Raw genomic sequence first — 23370 nt, 5'->3', positions numbered from 1 at the left:
TGTCAAGCATCAGAACCAACGTAAATGGTGCTCCTAACAAAGGTCTCCCCTAGTGCTTCAGCTAGAGTGACTCACTCTGTGTTCTGCAAGTCCATTAAATTTTGGCTTCGTTATAGATTTTTATCAAAGGCTACATGACGTTATGGCTACTTGCACGTGTGTCTTTTCCACTGTATCCTATCAAGTATTTGAAAGGTAAATTTTGAAGTCTGCTTTCCCTCACAATGCCATGTATACACAAGAAAAGTACTTAGTGAATTTGAATGTAATATGACTTTTCCCATAGACAATTCCCTTTGAATGCTTTTGGATAAGACTTAACTCATTCTTCAGTTTGTTTATTTTTCCTCTTTGAGATTTTGTTTGTCTCTTAGTGATGCACATATTTCCTGTGTCACACTTGAGACAACACACACTGCCACCAGTTCCCATATTCACACCCACAGTGGATTTACTAAGAACCTGCAAAGGCTTATATTTTCCATGGAAGCCTGGAAAGCGGCTCCAGATGCAATACTATTGTCATAAAAGTGGTTGCTAAACAGAAGAACACAGCAGACCCCTCAATAATAATCTCAGTCAGATTTCATTGGGTGATAATATTATAGCACAATAAAATAGTGAAAGAAATCAAATGGATTCTTGCTAGGCTTTGCATTTGTTTTGATGGTCTAGATTTTTGGTTACAATAAGGAGATTTATTTTTAGTGGTGGACATTGGACCCTGATCCTCATTCCTACTAGGTAAGCATTCAGTCGCTGAACTATGTCACTAGTTCTTTCTTTACTTTCCATTGTGAGACAGGGTCTGAGTTGCCCAGGTTGGCCTTGAACTTGCTGTGAGGCTCAGGCATGCCTTGAGTTTGTGAACCTATTTACTAAGTCTCACCAAAGGGCTAGAATTGCAGGTTTGTGGCACCAGGTTCAGGAGACTTCTTACTTTTCAGAGGATTTTGAGCCACCAGGAAACTTCTTCAGGAAGTAGGGATGACTCGCTTCCTTCTGTATAGTTTCTTGGGGCTCTTTACCACAGACAGAATTCAGCTTCAACAACAGAAATGTTTCATCAACATTTCTGGTAGCTAGAAATACGCATCCAAGGGCTGACAGGATTATTTCCTTCTGGAGGACCCTTCAGCTGGTAGATGATGGTCTCCGCTGTCTTTCTGTGGTCTTCCTCTGTACATTTGTGTCCTAATCACTTATGTAGACTCTGGCCATACTGGGTTTGGTATCTTGTTTTATTCTATTTGCCTCTCTAATGGTCTTATATATGATTTTCAGAACGTTCTGGGTTATTAGAAGGCCTTTGAAGTTCAACATATGAATTTGATGGCAATGATACAATCCAATTCAGAATACTAAGTGAAGAATCATTGAGATAGAACCTTTTGCTATTATTCTGTTAAGATAGGGTCTCTATGAAGCCAAGACTGGCCTTTAATTCATGATCCCCTACTCTGAGTACTCTCACTGGGACACTGGAGTCTCCATAGTGGATTGGGAACCAGTAAGAACTCCATGCAGATTGGTAGACACTGTATGCGCCCTGATTAGCAAACCAGTTCTGCTACACAGTACTCTTTAATGTAGGTGGCTCTAGATGGTTGTCAAGACACAGGCCAGGGAAGAATCAGCTGGAGGGCTACTTTATCCAAATCTTTCCATTTAGGAAAGGTTAGAAATAATAAAACCTAACTAAAACATTCAGCCATGATGTGAAGGTCGTTCTGTCAATGAAAAAACTTTGACAGAGGTAAATTGGTGTTCTTAGTAAGGAAATACATCTAACTTCAATCCTTCCACTCATTCAGTACACAGAGCACAATTAAACAATATTATGAATTACAGGTTGGCCTTTCAGTCATGTGATTCATATTTCATCTTTATGTGTTTTAGATAATTCAGTTTTGTTAAGTCAACAAAGGAAATTTGTATTATTCCTTTTCTTGGAGGATAAATTTCATTTTAAAAGATATATTATTATAACAAATATCTGTATCTGCCTATTGATTTGACAAATAGTCCCCCATGAAAACTATTGCCTTACACTGATGTTCAAAGGTATTGATTGGCATAGGTAATCAAAGAGAAAAGAGTAACAATTTATAACAATAATCAACTTTGGTAATAAAATGCTAAAATAACTAACACCTAACCTCAAATTAAAGAAAATTTAAGAAACCATGACCTATGGGGATCTGGGAAACAAACCACTTCATGCATTGCTAAGTGCCAGGAAAGTAGACTTTTTTGGTCTTTATTCTCTTGTTAGACTCTTTACATTTTTTTAAATGATTTGTTTTTAATTTATGTGTGTTGGTGTTTTGCCTGCATGTATGTCTATGGGAGGGCAACAGATTCTCCAGAAATGGAAATACAGACAGTTGTGAGCTACCTTATAGGTGCTGGGAACTGAACCCAGGTCCTCTAGAAGAGCAGCCACTGGAGTTCTTAACTGCTGAGCCATCTTTCCAGACCCATTTTTCTACTATATAACTCTACAGTGACTTTAGCATTTCTGATTGGCACAAAAGTATGCCCAAACTGGTCAACTAGATAGGTTAAAATGGTTGTTTTGTTTACCTGGACCCACTGTGATTCTTAGGAGCCTCAAGGTTGAGAAGCAAGGTTGTCAGGAGGTAAATGCCTACCTGTCAATGAGACAAGGGGCGGCTCAACTGGGATACACAGCTGAGATGGGTGAGATGGCTAGTAGTGTTTAAATCATAATGTAAATCTAGCCCTACAAAATGCTTCTCTGTAAATTTTGATATAGTTATAATGAATGTTTTCCAAGTATGTACTTTAATTATATTGGCTTTCACACAACAGCCAAAGTTGCTATTTGGGGTAGAAATAAACTTTAAGATGAAATTTTCAGCAACCTGTTCTCCATCACAAAAAACTAGGCAAGGAAAAAAAAAACAAACAAACAGCTGTGCAATGGCAGATTTATTCCTCTACTTTGGGCAAAATGATTTGTCTCTACTGTCATCTTGGCTGGTCTCTTGCGGAAGGAGGGCATCATGCGTAAGTCACTCTTAACTGGAGATGATGAAAAGAAACATTCATCCCTTCTTGTCCACCCCAATTATTGAGACTGACAAGAGACAATGAATTGTGTAATCTTTATGGAATTCATGTGCTACTAAAGACATATTATAAGTCAGCCAAACTCCAAAAATTTAGATGTCTTAATATCCAAGATCCTATGTAACTTGAAAACACTGCTTAAAAATTTACATGTTAATTGATGAAATAGAATTAAAGACCCAGTCATAATTCTATACACCTAGAGACACCTGAATTTTGAAAAAGAAGAAAAAAAACCCCACATTGGAGAAAGATTAGCATGTTTAATGAATGGTGCTGGTCAAACTGGATGGATGCCTATAGAGGAATGAAAATAGATCCATATATATCACCCTGCACAAAATTCAACTCCAAATGGATCAGTGATTTAAATATAAGACCAGATACCCTGAACCTAGTAGAAGAAAAAGGAGGGACTAGATTTGAATTGATACAGGACACGCCACTGATAGTTTCAGCATTAAGGACAATTAATTCATGAGAATTAATTAATTCATGAGTAAACAAAAAAAAATCATCATGCTAAAACAAAAATAAAAACCACCCCCCCAAAAAACCTTCTGTACATCAAAGGACATCACCATTTGAGCAAAGAGAACGCCTACACAATGGAAAAAAATCTTTACCAGTGGTACATCTGATAAAGTGTTATTATTTAGAACATAGAAGAAAGAGAAGGAGGAAGAAGAAGAAGAGGAGGAAGAAGAGGAGGAGGAAGAGAAGGAAGAGGGGGAGGAGGAGGAGGAGAAGAAAGAGGAGAAGGAGAAGAAGAATAATTACCACCATAACAAATCAAACAGCTAGAAAACAAATAACCCAGTTAAAATTGGTATATAGAAAAAAACAAAACAATTTTTACAAGTTGAAACACAAATGTCTGAGAAACACTTTGAAAAGTCAACATTCTTACCCACTAGGGAAATGCAAATTAAAAACATTTTGAGATTTCATCTTACTCCAAGGATAAGTAAAACAAATAACATCATATGCTTGTGGGGACACAGGGCTAGGGGAACACATGCTTTGCTGGCCAGAAAGCTAACTGAAGTATCAAACAGGTACTGAGGAAATCAGTGTGAAAGTTCCTCAAAAATCTGAAGATTAATCTACTGCAAGATCATGCTGTACCTCCCTGGGCATAACCAAAGAACCCGAAGAACGCACCAGTGGCCTGGTACTGCTGGGATATTTGCTCATTCGTGTTCATTGCCATTCTGCTTATGGTAGCTAGAAAATGGAAACATTCTAGACCTCCACCAACTAACAAATGGATAATGAAAATGTGGTACACTTACTGAATGGAACATTACTCACATGTTTAGAAAAGTGAAATGGATCCATATAACCACAGAGGATAGGTAGCTAGAAAGGGATCGGTGAGGAGGAAGAGGGAATCCTCCAAGGATGGGAAATTCAATAAAATGCTGTAGAGATAAAGGAGAAACTCGAGTAGGAGGATTGAATGAGAGAGGAATGGAAAGGCGGGGTAAAGAGGGAGTATGAGGAGGGACAGCTAACTAAAGGCCTTCTGAAAAATTTAATCATCTGTTTCTGTTTACCACTCATGTTTAAGTATTCTCTTTAAATATTGTACATATTATTAAATATAAAAATGCAACCTGCTTAGTACATTTAATTCCACTTGACTATTTGTAGACTATATGGTATTGGACAAAGAGTTGTGTTGTATTGTTCTAAAGGAGGGAAGCCACCAATATTCCTACCCAGCAGTGACATCTATTTACCTCCCTTAATTGGACTCGTCTTTGAGACATTTTCTTACTGTTTTGAGCTCTGAGCTGTTTTCAGTTGACAAACAAAGCTAAGCTGTTTAATTAATTTGATTTTTTTCAGCTATAAATCTGTCATACTTCTAGACTACTCCACATGGTGAGCACAGAGTCCTGCGGACCCATGCTTACCAAAGTTCCACTTAGCGTTTGTTGAGAGACGAGAATTAATTTGTAGAAATACAGTTATGATTAACACCCTAGTTCTTCAATTGATTTTACTTTGATCCAACATATATAGCTATTACTATATATCACAAAAGCAAATACATACATAAACAGACATGAAATAAGCACTTGGGTAAAATTAGAGTTAAGTTTAATAGGAGTCCCACATTTATTCAACCAACCCCACCCCTATACACACAAGTTTGTCTCAGAAACAAATTTCTCAGCTGCTCGAAGGCTTGTTGCTTTCCCACTGAGATGTCCAACTTAGCATTGCTGAAACGAAAGAAAATGCCTGAGGTATGGGAAGTTCAGCTCTGTTCACTTGCCATCAAGTGAGCCTCTTGGTCAGGGTTTTCTGGAAACTTGAGCTGCTTTTCAAATCTTAACTGGGTGGTGTCTGTTCCGTTCCTGCCAGGTGGGCCTGCATTTCCAGATCCAGTATTGGGAGTCACCCGTGGTGTAAACAGTAGAGAAACCAGAATAGCAGAAAGGGATTTAACAAAGCGGCTTGGAGAATCTAAAGGAAGCAGACCCTTTCTTGAGGGTCTGCTATCCGATTTTTCTCAGTAGCCTCTTCAAATCCTGTTGCTATTATATCTGATTCTTTGGATAAAGGAAACTCAACATAACATGTCCCCAAAGCTGAAGCTTGCTAGACAGAGTTAGGACTCAGGAGCCTGCTTTTCTTGTAATACAGTATGTTCAACCTCCTTCAAGGCAATAGTTAAAATTGAGGTTTTCATATGGATTATCAGTCTTCAGGTTGGTAAGGCTAGAAAAAAGGGGGCAAGCTTTGCTATGGTCTCTCTTCCATGTAATCCACACTGTAGGGAACTGAGCTGCATGTGAGCAGGAGACCTAAAGCCCACCTTGTCTGTCCTTTACACAGTCCTGCCCCTTTGTCTGCTTTTGCCGCTTGCATCCCTTCTCTCAGCAGGAGGGAAGCAAGAGACCTCCTGGTTTGAATGATAGGATGCTCATAGTAGATGCTCTTGAGAAAAAAGACTATACCTAAATATTGTTCTATCTCAGTTGAGCTATTTCAAACTAACCTGACAGCTATACAGCTGTTAATTACAAACACTTTTCTCTCTAGCTGCCTGCCTACTTTATGTTTGTCAGACAGTCCCAGACTGCGTCTATCTGGTGCCTGCCTCTGGGTTTCTCTCTGCCTATGCGATTATCACACATTGAACACTTCTCTTCTTAGTGTTTACACTTGAAATCCAGCACCTCGAGGGATCATGTACTCTGCTGCAACAGAGTCTTAGCTCAACAAACATGAGATGGAGGCATGAGAAATGTGACGTCACACAGTCAGAACTTGGGAAATGGTCTGTAGGGCTCTGCCCTGCAGTAGTAGCACCTCAGGCATGACAGGCAGTGCAGGGGTTCACAGACAGGGAGCAGAAATAACAGACAAACTCGATGACAAGTGCTTAGGTGCAGTCAGGGCATAGCTCCGGTTTCCTGACTGCCAGTCTGAGGATCTTCCTACCTCATGTCTTGCTGGCCTTACCATATGTGAAGTAAGTCTCTGAGCAGCTTTGTTAATGTCATATTTAGCATTGCTAAAGTCTTCTTGACTGTTCAACATGTTAGAGAGGTAAAAAGTCAGTGTTACATGTGTTTTTAAAAAATAAAACATATACTACTTTTTTTCCTGTTTTGTTTGTATGTAGTATAAATGTGGATTGCGTTTTGTGTATGTGTATGTATGTGTGTGTGTGTGTGTGTGTGTGTGTGTGTGTGTGTGTGTGTATGTGTATGTGTATGTGTGTGTGTGTGTGTGTGTGTGTATAGAGGCCAGAGGCTGATGTCCCATGTCTTCCTCTGGTGTCTTTACCTTATTACATCTTCACTCTTATCTGTTTGGTCCGCCTAGACTTTTTCCATGTATATAAGTAGGTTTGTATGTCTATATCCATTTTTATACTGATGGGAGTATTTGATATATAATCTATGCTTGCATTGCCTCTCAGCATTGGAATTTCATTGAACAGCCTCTGACTTCCTGAGTCATGTCCTTCTGTTACAGTCCCCAGACCACTATCAGGTGACCTCTGATGTCCTGCTGTTACAGTATGGGGTGACTTTTCTGATTTTAGTGATGTCACTTCTCTGCTCAAAATGGAGAATGCTTACCTAATGTGTACAACTGTTATGTACAAATGAAGTGAGCATTCTGGTGAATGCACAAGAGTCTGCCCATGTGAGAGCAAGTGGGAGCTGAGTGTTCTGGTCACCCTGCCCTGAGACTAAGAGGCCCACGATGATAAGTCCTCACTGCTCTTCTGCCAGCCCTCGAGCCTGCTCAAGTCACCTGCATATAACCTTTGGTTTTCTGGTTTTATAATAACATACATTTCTCAATAACACAAAAGAAAATGTCACCTTTTAACCATGCCTTGTAGAGTTGCTAAATAACCAGCTTTGTAGCCAGTTGAGACAATGTTACAGACTGTGACTAGCAAGAATTCATGTATCAACATCGTAAAAGCCATTGTGGTCATAGCAGATGGAACCCTAGGGAGGTGACAAGTTTAGACTAGATGGTAGAGTCCCTGTGATGGTGTTCTCTGAATGAAAAGAGGATGTGACTTCCACACCTTTTCTCTCATCTGTGGATACAAGACCGCATCCATCAGAAAATGGAAATGATCTCAGACTCCCCAGCCCAGAAATTTGTCTGTTTGAGCTACCCAGTCTATGGTATCAGACTATAGCATCTTTAGCTTTCTAAAGAGGAGATCCATCCACTGTGGAGGATTAGAGCATGTTTACTTATCATTTTATAGGTGGAGAAAGGAGCCTGAGAAACAAAGTCACATAATTTAGTGATAAATTTGCATCAACTGCTTTTCAGGTCAATAGAATGAGGCATCTTCTTGGTATTGTGCCCAGTACTCTGGATTCTGAGGTTAGAATGGAATTTTGGGTAGAGAGCTATCTGGCTGGTGTCACAAGGGTGACTGTCACCACTATACCGATTCAATTTTAACATATGTCGATGCATGGCCCAAAGCTGGTGCAGTCACAGCAGCGCACAAATTTTACCAGTGAACTCCATCTCCTGGAGCATATAATTTTTCTAAGTAGACAACACACATAATATTTACCTCATAAAATTTTGATTAAGAGTAATTAAAAATTTCATTTATTCAATTATTCAACAAATATTGATTGATTGTTGTAGAAAATTTTAAATCCAATCTGGGGTTTCTACCCCTCCTTGATTATTCAGTTAAAAGACATACAACTTTTATTATTTACAATAAGACTTAAGCACCATAAGAGCTGGACAGATATCTACCCTCTATGCTATTAGAATCTACTTTCCTAGCAACAACCCTGAGTTATTACTGTGTTTCATCTGGGCTTCTCTTAACTCCAATTGGCCAGCCTTCAGGGCTATGTTTTCATGACCCACCTAACCCATGGTGGCTTCTCCTCCATTCACTTCTTTTCTCCCTCTGATCATTTTCTGCTGACCTCCAGCCTAGAAATCCTAAACTCCACCTATGTCTCTTCTACCTAACTATTAGCTGTCAACAGCTCCGTTTATCAATCAGAAATAACTTGGGGGCAAGGTCACATAGCATCACTTGGTTCTACTTGGGATTCTCTCAAGCCAACCCACTACAATTAATCAATTAATTGATTATGCAGGGGATTAAAACCAGAGTCTTTGCATATTTTAAGTTCATACTTTACCACTGAGCTAAAACCCCATCTCTACTAATATTCATGAAATAATTACTATGCATCACAAACCGTATACATCAATTAGGCTATTGTAATGAATCAAACACACCCCTTACCCTAATGTAGTTTAGAGCCTAGTGGGTTTTAAGATGTGAGAGTCAGTATAACTGTTCCTTACACAGAAAAACAGCTTGGTTCATATTGCTGACAATAAGCTTCTACATCAGTGTTTTCTTGCTCTCCCTTTTTACAAATTAACTAATACTGTATCTTAATTATTGGTCATGTTCTCAGCCTTGAGCGTTACTCTACTTCTGTTGAAATGATGAGCACATTTATCTTCGTGCCCTAACCCGTCCCCATTCGCATTCTTCTTAAACTAATTACTAACAGAAAATTTGGCATGCATTCCATACTATGCTGTTTTTAAAATCAGCTTTTGAAATGGGCCTGCCCATATGTGAGCGCTTACACATGGAGCGCAAGGAGAAGTCCATCTGATGAGAAGTGCTTCGAAAATCTGGTTATGATTACTCACTTGATGTCAGCCAAGCATCTCAGCCTATGTGCCCGTTTCACGTGTCTCAAGGTTCTCCTGGGCTCTACCTAGTCAGAGCATACCTAGCAAGAAGAAACTGTATGGCCCAGACATCAGCTTAGGAGCCCCAAGAGAGGGAAAGGCAGCCTGCTGAGGTTCACATATGACCTGCCCAGAATTCAAAAGATGGTCAGCAAGGTTAGAGTGAAAACTCAACACTGTGCACTTGGTAAGTTCTAAAAGTGAGTCTTGCATGCAGGGGCATTTGGCTTCTTGCACAGAGCTACAGATTTCTGTTTTAGTAGTGGTGTATGCTAGAGCTATCAGCCATGAGGCTGGCTGCTCTGAGTTGCCCAAAGTCAGTTAACATGACAAGCTCCTAACAACTTGTGCTTCAAAACCAGCCTGGAATTGGGTCACCACAGCACATGGCTTTAATATCCTCCATCTACCATATAGACTGATTTAGAGAAACGTGACCGTCGTGAGCATGGATTATTAATGATCATCTGTGATCATGTCTACAGGTGATCCAAAAAGCCAAGTGACATTGAGTTAGTTTTCCTCACTGCAAGAGGGCAGAAGCTGGTTTAGCACATGCAATGGTCTGGCCCCAGTGCTGCAGACATCAAGAAGTCCAGGCTTCCCTGACTGAGTGCAGAACCTACCTTCCTTCCTTGCAGGCACTGCTGAAGGTCTGGCTTGGTTAGAATGTCGTGTTGGCAGTTGTGTGGTTGCCAGGTTATTTCTCTCCAGTCACAGGTCCTGTTGTCTGAACAAGTAAGGCAGGGCACAATCCACTGGCCTAGAATACATAGCAAGACTTCGTTTCGCTTCTGAAACTACACGTTGCAAGTATAGAAGTCAATGTCACCCAGCTACAGAAACGGAAGTGAGAAGACCATTCTTATCTAGTATATACAGTGGGAAAAGGCAGGGCCTCCTGCCAGCCAAGCAGAGAAGAAACATGATGTCCTGTTGTGAAATAACACTGTTCATGCTGGAGTCAGGGGCGAGTCCTATGAGACCTCACAAGGAAACAGGTGACTGCCTGCTACTCAACCATTAACTTACTTTTGAACTTCAATAGGACTAACATTGAGTGGGAGTTCTCAGGTTGTAAGTGGGCCTTCACCATTTATCATCCTAACCCATGACTAGGTTACCAGTATGATGACAGACGTCTTCACTGTGCTCAAGAAATTTAAACACATACAAGAGAGATACAAGAGTATTTTGATAATTTATAGTTTTCAAGACAGGCTATTAGTCCTTCTTCTGATTGATGGCACTTTGGGTGTGGCTATCTTCATTTTTTATCTAGCTGTGTTCCCTTGGTTTCCTCATAGCGTGGTTGAAGTGAGTAGTGTTGTCATATGTTTTGTTTTTCTGATTTTGGATTAGTAAAGGAAAAAAAACCTATTTATTCATTTGTGGGGGATACAGTGTAGGTGGAGCTTGCTAATAACTTTTGGGAGGCGATTCTCCTCTCACACCGCAATGAGGCAGCAGGTTCTGATTTGCTATTTCTTCTGCTGCATTGCATATTCCGGGTTCTCTGGCTTGGAAGCTTCTGAGACAGTCTCCTCTTTCTACCTCTCTTCTTTCTAAAGGAGATCCAGACTGACAGCCCTGTAGCACCAGGTCAAGCCTTCTCATGGATTCCAGGAATTGAACTCCCCCTTTTAGGCTTGTACCCCGTGAGCCATCTATCTCTCTAGCCTCAAGGAACATTTTAAAATAAAACTCTCTACTGTTTCTGAGTCTCAGTCTGCTTCGTGGTGCTGTCGGCAAAGTCCTTAGTGTGTATGCAACGCAGTGGGAAGATGGTCAACCTTCTGAACATGAACAGACTACCTACTCCATTCACAGCCTCAGGGGTGTGGTGTCAGAAGTGTGTATTCGAGTGTTGGTGTATGTTGACATTGTTGTGGTGGCCTCTATGGATCTGCCACTGAAAGGGAAAAGGTGTCAGCAGATTAAGAGAAAGTAGCTGGCAGGGGGAAAAAAAGGATACGAGGAAATTATGAATTGTAAGAAAAGAGAGGGACATCGGAGTAACATAAACAGGTTAGAGTGTTAAAACCAAGCAGGAACAAAGCACTAAAATTTCAAAGAACGCTGGCACATATGTCTCCTTGTCATAACCCCTTTCTTTTCCCTGGTTTTTAAATGCAGGGGGAATATCAGAAAATGGCCTTATCCTATGTCTACCCAGGAGCACTTTGTGTTTCAGGGATAGTCAAAATCACTACATTCCACCTTGTGCAGACCACACTTTAAGTGTATCAAGGATCTGTCATGGTGAAGTGTTAGTGCTAGGCACTATGACATTAAAATGTCACAAGAATACAAAAATAGTTAGTACTTATACATGCCAGTCACACTTAAGAGGTTTAACATAGTAACTTGTTTAAGCCTCAGAACTACCTTGCCATCTCCTCAGCAGGATTCAGGGAGGTGGGTGCTATGTTGACTTCCACCGAAAAGGCAGTGGAAAGAGGATTTGAGCTGAGCAATTTGGGGCCCACACTTTTAACTATAATGATAAATCTATGAGAAAAAGCAGCGATATTCAAATTTGAGACTGACCATTTCCACATTAGAGATCACAACAGAATCTTGGGAGCTGATACAAAATTGAGTAGAAATATCTGTGATGGGAAAGTAACTCAGATTATCGAGACACCCTCTCACCCCCCAGGTTCTGCCCCTTCAGCAAGCTTGTGAACTCAGTGTTGATTGCAAGTCTCACCCAGAAAGCTTTTTAAAATTTTTGTGCCTAGGGTGTACCCTAGTGCAACATTAAGTATGAGACTTATCCATCTATATTTTTGAAAAATTCTTTCAGATGGTTCCACAGTGAAGCCAAGGTTGCAGCTCACTGTTTCAATTGGACAAATGACTTAATATTTTCATGATTAAATTTACTACTTTATAAGGAAAGTATGCATAGCACCTGCCATGGTATCTGGCACCGAGCTGCCCATAAATAGATTTTAGTCCTGTGTCCTGACCACAAGTATGCCATGGTGGTTCATAATAAAGTGAAAACAGAAAAATTCTGGAAATTTCACTAGATGTAAATAGGACTTTCTTGCGAGATGAGAGTCTGAAAGTATGCATTGAAAGTATGATAGTCTGCGAATACTGCAGGGATGAGCTTGGTAGGAGTAAGACTTCTGATTGGCCTCCACATAGAGTGCACACACTGGGAAAGTTCAGGGTCTGCCATGAGAAGGTGTTTCCTTCAGGGTGCAGTGTACAGTGTGCAGATAGATAATAGATAGATAGATAGATAGATAGATAGATAGATAGATATGTAATTGCTCAAAGACAGAGGATGAAGGGGACAAAAAAGTTTTTAAATGGCAAAGGAAAGAGTTTGCCTCCAGAGTGTGTGCACATTTGCCTGGGATGGAGTTGGAAGGGAATTTGGAGCTGGTCCTCACTGCACTCTTGTTTCACAGATGAAGTAAACAGAGGCATCAAGAAATAAGTAGAAGTGAAGTGAGTGTTATATCAGAGCTGGACCACAATCCATTTGGTTGATTCTGATATTGCATTATGCCAGATTAGTAGAAAACCCTCAGTTGAAAATAATATATGACCCAATATGTCTCTTGGGTCTCTTGAGAGAGCCACATTGTCTGATTGCCCTAATGATTTATTTCTTTATTTTTAAGAAGTTGACTTTAGGAGCTGGAGAGATGGCTGAAGAGCATTGGATGTTCCCAAAGAGAACCTGGCTTGAGTTCCCAGCACCCACATGGTGGCTTACAACCACCTGTAACTCCAGTTCCTGGTCTCTGCAGACAGCAGGTCTGTACATGGTATGCCTAGATGTAGGCAAAACAATCATATACACAAAATAAAATAATTAAAAACTTTTTTCACATTAAATTTACTTGATGGGTATATGTGTTGGTAAAGACTGTGGTTGATATTTTTCTCTGATCAGATGATGGCATTCTGGGTAAGTATCTTATCTCACTTTATCTTATTTCATTTCTCTCTGCCTCTCTCTTTTCTCTCTCTCTGTCTCTCGTCTCTGTCTCTCTCTGTCTCTCTGTCTCTTTCTGTCTCTATCTCTCTCTCTCTTAATCTGATCTTTGTATATCTAATTGCATCATGAATCCAGAACATTCTTTTTCCCTAACCTTCCAGAAGGGTCGAGACCCTCTGTGGCTACTTCCATTATGAAGAAAAAGTGGTCAGCTCTAAGAAACACGCAAATATGGTTATAATTAGTTTTGGGGCATTAAGTTTTACATACATAAAAGGAAAGCTTGATTTGGTATCTGCAAAGTTGGCCCCTATGTCACACACTACTATATATTTATGCAGTCATGACTTTCTCTGTTTTTGAATCCGTTAGCAATGCCTTTTATTTACTGTGAGTTTAGGTAGTCATCTGTATAACATCTGTACGACTGGGGATCTTGACATTTTAAGTGATACCAGCTCTTAATTAAAATTGTCAAAAAAAGGGAGGGGCACTAACCACAAGCTCTGAATTATATATTTAAACATGGAGCGAATCAAAACTGCAACTTCTGAAATAAACTATGACAGGCGTTTTAAGGAATGACATTTGGAGGAGCACAACTGTCCTTTAGAAAAAGGAATTTTCTTTATGGTTTGAGCTTTATGGTAAATGGCACTTGAGTGGATCATAGTGGCTGGTATCATGGAGAAAAAAATGTTCAGCCATCTAGGACCATGGTGGAAATAAACTCATATACATACTAATGCTAATTACTGTATATAACCTCAAGGTTTAATTTTAGTAAATAAAACATATAATAAATATTAGAAGTACGATGGTTTTTTCTACATTTTCTCACTAAAAGTAAGTTATGGAGAAATATTTTCATTTTTTATATATTATGATTTGAGGAGGGTTTTTAGAAGTTCTTATTTAATTATAACTGCATGTATGGCTCCTTTCTCCAAATTAGAAGAATTACTTTTACTTTATTCAGCAACTGAGGAGGAGAAAAGAAATACAGTGATTGATTCCAAACGATCTAAGCTAGTTTAACTTTTAAAAAAGACAGTATGGCATTAGTATATTGCAGGTAAAAAGAATGGACCCAGTGCTGTCAAATTGTAGCACACTATTAAAATAGCTTTTCGGTCCAGAAGATGTTTGAATAAGCACAACTTCTCAGAAGATTTCCCTCCAGCATCATCCACCAGGATGGGTTCTCCCTTAAGATGTAGAAAGTCCTGTTATGAAGGATTGGGTCGTCTCTGGGAACACCCCATACATTCTAGAACAGCACTTTCTGAACTTTTTCAACATCTTTGAGTCTGTGGGCTTTTGGTGCTCTCTGCGTGCGTGCGTGTGTGCGTTCATCTGCATGTATGTGTGTGTAGCCTCCTGATTGTGTCATAGATTCCTGTGGAAAGGGAAAGGTTTAAAATCTCTGTTTAGTTTGGTAAACCTTTTTTTTTTTTAATTTGTCTATTAGGCACTGGAAGATTAATATAAACAATTTATGTTCTCGAGAAATCTAATCAAGGGAAGCCATCAGTAAAAACATACAGCCCATGCACCCTTGACGTCTTAGTACATGCACAGTATACGATAGGCAGATATGCCTATGTTTATATATTGTGTCCATCATAAAACATGGAAATAAAAATGATTAGATACAAGGCGGTTGCACATATATTTTCATCTTTATTATTGGCTTCATCCCCAGGGCTGCCCTGTTCTGTTCTTTTCCTGGTGTTTATCACGGTGTTCAGGGGGAACACCAATGGGTTTCAGACAGATCTAAGTCAGTATACACTTGAAAGAGAAGGAAGTAGCACTATGAAGATTCTGTGCCTGGATTGCTCTGGGAACCCAGAGAGCGTGGTGGAATGAGGCTGGCTAGAGAAAAAGAGTATGGCATCAGACAGAAGGAAAGGACAGGATGGACCCGTGGAGGCAGTGGAACAGATTGGAGAAGCAGAGCTGCACATCCCAAAGCAGGGTTATCAGCACACAGAGAGAGGCAAGGAGGTTGAGAGGTAGGGAAGAGATGGGAGGGGGAAGTCTTGAAGTGCCAGGATATAAAGCATGGCAGTCAGTGTGGAGCCTTCTCTAAAGGGGTCTACTGATGCACCAGACCAAGTCCACGGAACGGACAGAGATGATCCAGGGCTTGGCTGATGTAATAATGGTGAATTTCACAGGCTAGAACAAACTGCTGACTCCTGAGCAGAAACGGTGTCGTGAACTGAAGAGTAGAAGAGCTTTGCCTTGGTTGCGGTACAAAGAATAGAATTAAGTTGTTTTACGATTGTCATAAATTGTCATCTGATTAAAACAATACTGGACTGGACACAGGTATCCCCTTTGAAGGCTGAGTCTGTGTCTCCTTCGGCAGGGAGACACAGATCACGGCACCTGACCCTCCATAACAGGCGAGTCCCTCCCTGACTGGAGTTTATTATTTAGAACATATGTTCAAGACTGGGACATGCCCACATTTGCTAGCTGCGTGCCAAATTGCAATTTGCCCTGCCCATTTGGGAAACACATTTCCCGCTGCAGCAGCCGTGTGAAGTTCACGGTGAGGCTAGTGCAGCTGTGTGCGCCTTCGCGGGCCTTTCTGAGGACGGGAGCCATGGGGGTCAGGATGGAGCAGTAACCAGGACCACCGAAGAATACATGCTCTGAGCCTTAATTAGTTTAATTTTTTAATTTTTTAAAAATACATTCTCAGCATCAGCTTTGCTTGACTGCACTCTGCCTGCTTCAGGAAGCCTGAGAGGATGAAACAAAAAGAGAGTGGTGACTCACTGTGGGTCTGTCCGTGACTCATGTGAGATTTAAGGCCACAATCTGAAATCCTCATGTCCCTATTTGTAGGAATGATCAAAATATGAGGGGTACTTGTGGTTATTTCCAATACTTTCCCTACAATGAAAATAAATGATTTAAAACTGGGTATTTATTTTCTATCCACCATGTGTGGATTATGTATGTATGTATGTATGTATGTATGTATGTATGTATGTTTATATGGATGTAGTGAGTTGAAAAAGGGAACTGGGTGAGGGTGCTTGTTTCTGGGCCTGACAACCTGAACTTGCTCCCAGAGACCCACATGATGGAAAGATAGAACTGACTCGTGCAGGCTGTCATCTGACCTTCCTGTGCTCTTCCTGGCACACACATGCGTGTGCATGGGTATCCCCCCACACACACAAATAAAAATGTAATAAAAACTAAAGTGAAAAAGGCCAACTTTCTGTCCTCATGAAACCAACATCGTGGGAAGAATGGCACTAAACAATGAATTAGGTACTAAATGGATTGTGGAGATTGTGATATAAGAAAAGTACAGAGTTAGGAAATGAGTTAGAGGATAAAGGAAGGCTCCTGGCTGAAGTGACCTCTGGTCTGCCATTTCTAGATGGCAATGGGTTAGCAATGAAGCAAAGAGTTTGCTTGCTTAATTAATCAAATGTTTCACAAATGAAAACAATGCATCTACACTTGCAGTATGTCTTGATGTTTACTCGAGTGAAAAAGGAAGGTCCTTGTTTAAAACAGGGGCCAATTAAACATGTGCCTATAGACCAAGGAATTTATTTTAGAGAAAGGATACCCATGTATTCACCTTTAGTGTCCCCAGATGGACAACTCTCTATTTCAGGCTGTGAAATGGCTTCAATGTATTCTGCAGAAATAGGCTGCAACCCACAGGTTTCTTCTGGGTGAATCAGTAAGTCACAATCCTGTATGAAAATGAAAAGAAAATAGCTATCATTATCAAGAGTGGATCACATGATAAGAAAGCTAAAAAGTAGCTTGCAAAGCAGAGGCCTGGGGTTCACTGGCCAGCCAGCCTAGCCGACTTGATGAGTTCTGAATAGTAAGAAACCTTGCCTCAAAAACATGGTTGGCTCCTGAGGTTGTTCAACAAGGTTGTTCTATGTTCTGAGGTTGGCATCTCATAGACGCACATCTGCACACACACACACACACACACACACACACACACACACACACTCGCACCTTGTTTTGTGGTTTTAGGTAGCTATGTGCACCAGGTTTAAAACAAATCTATTTCCAAGCATTTCTTACAGATAAAGGCGCTCTCAGGGTAGCTCTTGTCCAAGAACTGTACATTAATCTCAGGTGTGAAGTTTGGAAAAGATTTATGTTCCAGTGAAAGTGTTCCCTTGTCTCTCTGTATCACCTTCCACTTGATATGCAAATATGAGACTAAAGAGTGTGCAGCCTTCTTGTGATCCTGAGGCATCTTGGAGCAAGAAAGTTGTAGAAGACACTGCGGGTGCTTGGCTGCCGATTTCACAACAAAAGAAAAATTATAGAACAAATATAACTGGCAGATACCTCGGTTGGGTTAAAAGGTATTTAAATTTCACCTTTTCTCACTTTACTCTCTGGAGGAGAAAGTTAATACCACCGTGTCTACATGTCTATCTTACAAAAAGGAGTGACCTTTCTTGTGAGCTGAATTACTGCGACATCTGTGCTTTGTGGTGTAAAACTTCTTCCTCGTAAAAAAGTTTCTAATGATTTTAAGTGTGAATCTATTTATTTGGGGCTGCATATGGACGTGCATGCCATAGGGCATGTGTGGAGGCCAGAGGACAGCTTGGTGGGGAGGGAGGTGGGGTGACAACTCGAGGGAATTGGCTTTTCCCTTCAAACATGTGTGTACCCAGGATTGAACTCAGGTCCCCAGTCCTGAGAGCAAGTGCCTTACCCATCGAGTCATCTCAGTGGCTCCCAGGGTTTGGTCTTTGCTCTGTCTTTTTTGGCTTCCTGGCTTTCAGGAGAGGCTTGTGGTAGCTGGAACAACTGTTATGTGATGTGACGGAAAGTCCAGAGCTTTCCCTCTGATGATAAAGTTCAGACTTCCTTGATCTGCAGCCTCTGCTGCTGGCTGCTTTGATGTGTAAGAGCACTCGCTTAAGTTCTTATTAGTCAGGTTGGTGTTCTACACAAAACAGCCACATTTAACCTTACAAGTTTCCAACTTCTAATCTGTCTTGTATCCTCTCGGCTCCCCAGGAGCTCACACGAGTTCCAGGTCCTCGGTCAGAGCTGTTATCAGTCTCTCTTCATTTTCCCTAACATCCAAGGAATCCTCATACCTTTGCTCATGCTGTGTCCCTCTGATGTCATTCTTTTCTCTCTTGACTCCATGTGGTCCTGGGCAGTATATTCATTTTCCATAGAAATTGCTTTGACCTCTTCATGGATCTCTCTTGCCAGACCTTTTGCTGGCTCATGCATCCGTTTCCTGTATTGTTGCTAAGTATCTTTCCCAGATGTAAATCCTAATTAGTTCCTTTTCTGCTCAAATCCATTCTCTAGATTGCGTTGCATGTACTCTGCTTGGCCCAGATGACTGGTTTGTCCAGGGCATCTTTCTCTGTTCTCTCTGTGCCCTCTCACACACAGCTGTCTGCTCCATTGCTTGTTTAACTCCTACTCAAACCCCACACCTGTCTTCCATCTCTGCCTCTTTTGGAGAGCTGGCTCTTAGAGTCTAATGTTAGGAGTGTGTGGCCCTACTCTTTTCTTATTGTCCTATGGTTGCTTTCTTTATCAGTCTTTTCCTCTGAGGACAGAAAGCTTGACTTCTCTGTTTATTGCTTCTACTTTATTGCGTATCGTTGGGAACACTGCAGATGTGCGAGTGAATGCTGTTAAGGCATAGATGCACCACGAGGGACCCAGAAGGCCTGTGTGTGCCTGTGAGCTCAGAGCCACAGTAACGTTGTCTTCCAGTAGTGAGGGGGAAAGACACAACCTATAACTGGTGGTATTTCACCCTAGGGTCTTCTAAGAAGTTTTTCTTAAGGATTTGTATTTCTTTTGTTTAGGACAGGTCCTAAAAGACGATCCCCAAACTGTAGTATGCATCAAATGTTAAATTGTACTAAATGAAACACTTAGACTATTGTTGGTGAATATAGCTTGAATCACTAGGAAGATGATAGCTGCTGACATAAACAAAATAATTTTTTACTTTTTATGAAAGAATACAGCATAATCAACTTCTGAGGAGCTTTCATGGCCCTGTAAGATACGATAGTCTACAGTGAGTGCTTTCAAAAACGAAACACTTAGGTTTTGAGATTTGCTAGGGTCGTCTGTGAAATCAATGTACAATTTTTATTTTGAAACCTTTATTTTCTTTTGTCAAGAAGATGGTTTTCTTAAACACATATTGAAAAAATAGGTTCCTATGTCCTGAGTTGAATGTTATTCAAATTTAAGATGCTTATTAAGAAAAACTACACACCGGACGTGTTGGCTCACGCCTTTAATCCCAGCACTTGGGAGGCAGAGGCAGGCAGATTTCTGAGTTCAAAGCCAGCCTGCTATACAGAGTGAGTTCCAGGACAGCCAGGGCTACACAGAGAAACCCTGTCTCAAAAAAAAAAAAAAAAAAAAAAAAACCTACACCATTAATAAGTGTGACTTTGGTGTAATACTCAAATGAATATGGCCATTTGTGTATGCATTTAGGATTTGTGGGGTTTTATTGTTATAAAAGTTCTATATTAACAAATGTGAGGAGATATTAACAAATGACACTTAGTCAAATATGTATTGATTATCTGTTCTATGAATACTGGGATGAATATTCAGCTGCTAGTTGGAGTTCTAGATGCCTTCCTCATGAAAAAAAAAAATTCCCAACCAAAATTTCATGTTCTCTGGTGTAAACCTGAAGCATAGTGATCACAATAATGATAACTGTGATCAGTCTACCTATGTGAGGTAGAATTCAAGTTCACGTCTGCCTCACTTTGAAACTCAGCTACCTCACTTGCCAGTCTTGATATCTTAGTCCCTTAGTCCCTTAAGATAGAGCAAGACGTTATTACTGTCACCTGAGTTGAGGCTTTCAGGGAACAATCCAGTACTTTTGCTGCTTTGCTTTGCTTTGCTTTGCTTTGCTTTGCTTTGCTTTGCTTTGCTTCCCTTTGCTTTGCTTTGCCCCAGCCCCAGCCCCAGCCCCAGCCCCAGCCCCAGCCCCAGCCCCAGCCCCACCTGGAATTTGGTTGATCAAGATTCAGCTATACATGGGCTGAGTTTGATGTACATTAATCTATGATGTGAGTCACAGTACTGTGATTGTTGAGCATGGTCATGGGCATGTGATAATCATTTTAAACATGGGTCCCAGTTGAAAATAATGTCAATGTATTGAATCAATGAAAAGAGAGCGATTCAGTTTAGGGCAGGATCCAATTCCAGTTAATAGGTCACCAGAACAAAGACAAATGAGGAATAAAAATAAGTATGTCTTACAGAGAACCCAGCATGCTACAATACCAAGCTGTCGGATAAAATGTGCCCAATAGTGCATAGCAGAATGAAGATTATAAGGGTAACCAACTGCCTTGGGCTTGTGTGTGAGGCCTGCTCCAGAGAGTAAAATTCATAATAATAGTATCTTATTCCAAAGCCCATGGCTTGAAAGTAGGGTCTACTACTGCTCTCTTGCTAAATCCACATGTTGTCAAGTTGCAGAAACAGGTAACTGGTCCAGAGGCTGAGAACCAAGGCTGACAATAAGTGACAGTTGAATAGCGTTAGCTCTAAATGGTACATCTATGTTCTAAATGGTACATCTATGTCAAATTACCTCCTAAGACTCAGGGAAACTCACAGAACAGAATTCAGAAAGAAGGCAAGAGGCAGAAGACAGGGAAGAGAGCTATGAACTTTGACGTTGACTTGACATCACATTTGTGAACTCATTGTAGATACGGCTCCCTCCATGAGACCCGTACCTCTGGTAGAACATTTGAACCCACACAGTAAAGGGCCATCACAGAACGAGAGACCACTGTGTTTCTTCCCTAAGCAAGTGTTAATTAAAATGTGGCCATACATTGTATTATGAAAATATTGTAAGTTAGTCTGCAAAGACCTCAGGAGGAGGGGAAACTGAAACAAATTGCAAGCAGATGAATTCATTACTTTCCATTAAATATATTAATCTGACATCAATATTTGGAATACTTCTCCATATTTCTCATGCATTCCACATCTCTAAGCTAATATGATATTCTATTTTCAACTTAGACCTCAAATCAGCTGAGATGGGGCCACTGTGGTCCTGAATGCTGAAGTCCACTCTGAAAAACCATCTAGCCTTGATTGAGAAATACACACGTCTCTGGGCTTTAGAGAATTTAGACTGGAAAATCTGGGGATCCGGAGTTTATGAATGACTAATAATCACCACTTCCGGGGATCTAGAAACCCCAAAGAAAGCAGCCTTTATTGTGGTCGCTTAGCACTTTTGGTTTGGGTTTCAGTTGGAATCCAGAAGGATAGATATAAAGGCGAATGAGAAGGAAAACTGAATTTATATGTTTGGATGTCTGAAAGTGTTCAACCCCTTTTGACTCTAGAACAAAGCAGTGCAGAGTTGGAACGGCACATGCTGCTTTGAGCAGTGCAGAGTTGGAACGGCACATGCTGCTTTGAGCAGTGCAGAGTTGGAACGGCACATGCTGCTTTGCACTCTCTGGCACTTTGAAGAGTCTGGATCTGCTTGGAAAAAGTCAAAACAATAACAACAACACAACAACATCAAGGAAAGGTTATTTCCCATTCCAAAGAGCAAACCTGTTCTTTGTAGATTAAAGCTTAAAGAGTAATGACTGGAAATAGCCTGTAGGCCACGGAGATGTTTCTAAAGACAACTGGGGGGGAATGTGTGCTTACCAGCAATGTGAGGATAAACATAACGGATGTTTTCCATATATTAAATAATAACCAGTCCTGCACAGAAGACATTGATTAGTCATACTGAAAATACTTGCTGTTATAAGTATGTCAGCTTGGACTTTTACACTAGTAAATTGTCCAGTGAGCAGGCAGGCCAGATTGTAGTCTTTAAAGATTTGGCTTTAGTAGGGCACATTTTGTTTGAGTGGCACCAAAAGAGTTGACTATCTAATAAAACATGCAGTTATATTAGATTTGGGCCATTTGTATATATTTCACCTGTATTTATCAGGGGAACATGTATCAACATACCTCTGCTCACACACACACACACACACACACACACACACACACGCACAGAACCAGTGGTCTTGGACATACAGGATTTTAACTTGAAGGACTTTAAACTTTAAACATCCATGAGCAAGATTAGATTTGCCTTAAGTCCCAGTGCAGTGCTGATTTCTTCTATGCCTGCTTTCAGAAGCAGAGGGATGCTGGGATGCCTACCAAAGAGTGAGGGGGCCTCAATCCAGTTGCCAGGCATTATGTTCTATTGAGTTTGTCATAGACCACACTGACTGAGCAAAATCAATCCTTCCACACTGTCCTTAGAGATGCTTACGATGCAAGCATGAAAACAAAGTACATATTGGACAAAAGCATATGTTAGTATCCATTGACTATTAGTACAGCTCCATAGCTAACCAATACCTTGAAGAAGTTTTAAGAGAAGATACCAGGAAGCAAAATAATAGCATCATTTAAAGATATCTGTTGACTTAGACAGAGGCAGTACTACTGAATATACTGAAAATCAGCATATTTACATGGAACCACCAAAAGCAACAAGAAGAAAAGCCCATGAAATGTTTTAGGAAGTACATTACCTTGTCACCCCAAACCTGGCTGATAAATCTTTGTTTGACCCCTAAAATAAACCTGACTTCCAGTATTGCTCTAGTAAAAGTTGTACTGTCCTCTAACTGACCATAATTGCCAAATATGTTCTACATCTGGATAATAATTAAGGAGAGTATTACAGGTGCTTTCTCTACACATCAGCATGAGCCGAGCTGACTAGAGAGCTCCCTCCATGTTCAAATGAGGAGTCTTTGTAAATTCTGCCACTGAATATACAGTGTGAACAGTGGGCCACTGTGGCAACTAAAAAAAACCTTGAGATTCCACCTCACACCAGTCAGAATGGCTAAGATCAGATGCTGGCAAGGATGTGGAGAAAGAGGAACACTCCTCCATTGCTGCTGGGATTGCAAGCTTGTACAACCACTCTGGAAGTCAGTCTGGAAGTTCCTCAGAAAATTGGACATAATACT

The 23370-nt window shown here is 40.6% G+C and overlaps 1 protein-coding gene across 2 annotated transcripts in view; it reads right to left on the bottom strand.

The window, feature by feature from the left end:
- Positions 1–23370, bottom strand: part of Cped1 (cadherin like and PC-esterase domain containing 1) — a 256172-nt gene that overhangs the window by 23112 nt on the left and 209690 nt on the right. For both annotated transcript variants that reach the window (XM_029478163.1, XM_021164697.2), the window contains exons 16-17: positions 16923–17040; positions 9969–10105 (exon numbers count right to left, since the gene is read on the bottom strand). In XM_029478163.1, coding sequence (XP_029334023.1) covers positions 9969–10105; positions 16923–17040 — 255 coding nt within the window. The remainder of the gene's footprint in view (positions 1–9968; positions 10106–16922; positions 17041–23370) is intronic.

This window comes from Mus caroli, chromosome 6, assembly GCF_900094665.2.
Source record: "Mus caroli chromosome 6, CAROLI_EIJ_v1.1, whole genome shotgun sequence".
Lineage (NCBI taxonomy): Eukaryota > Metazoa > Chordata > Mammalia > Rodentia > Muridae > Mus > Mus caroli.
The sequence above is the reverse complement of the archived record's forward strand: the minus strand, read 5'-3'. Positions and strand labels throughout refer to the sequence as shown.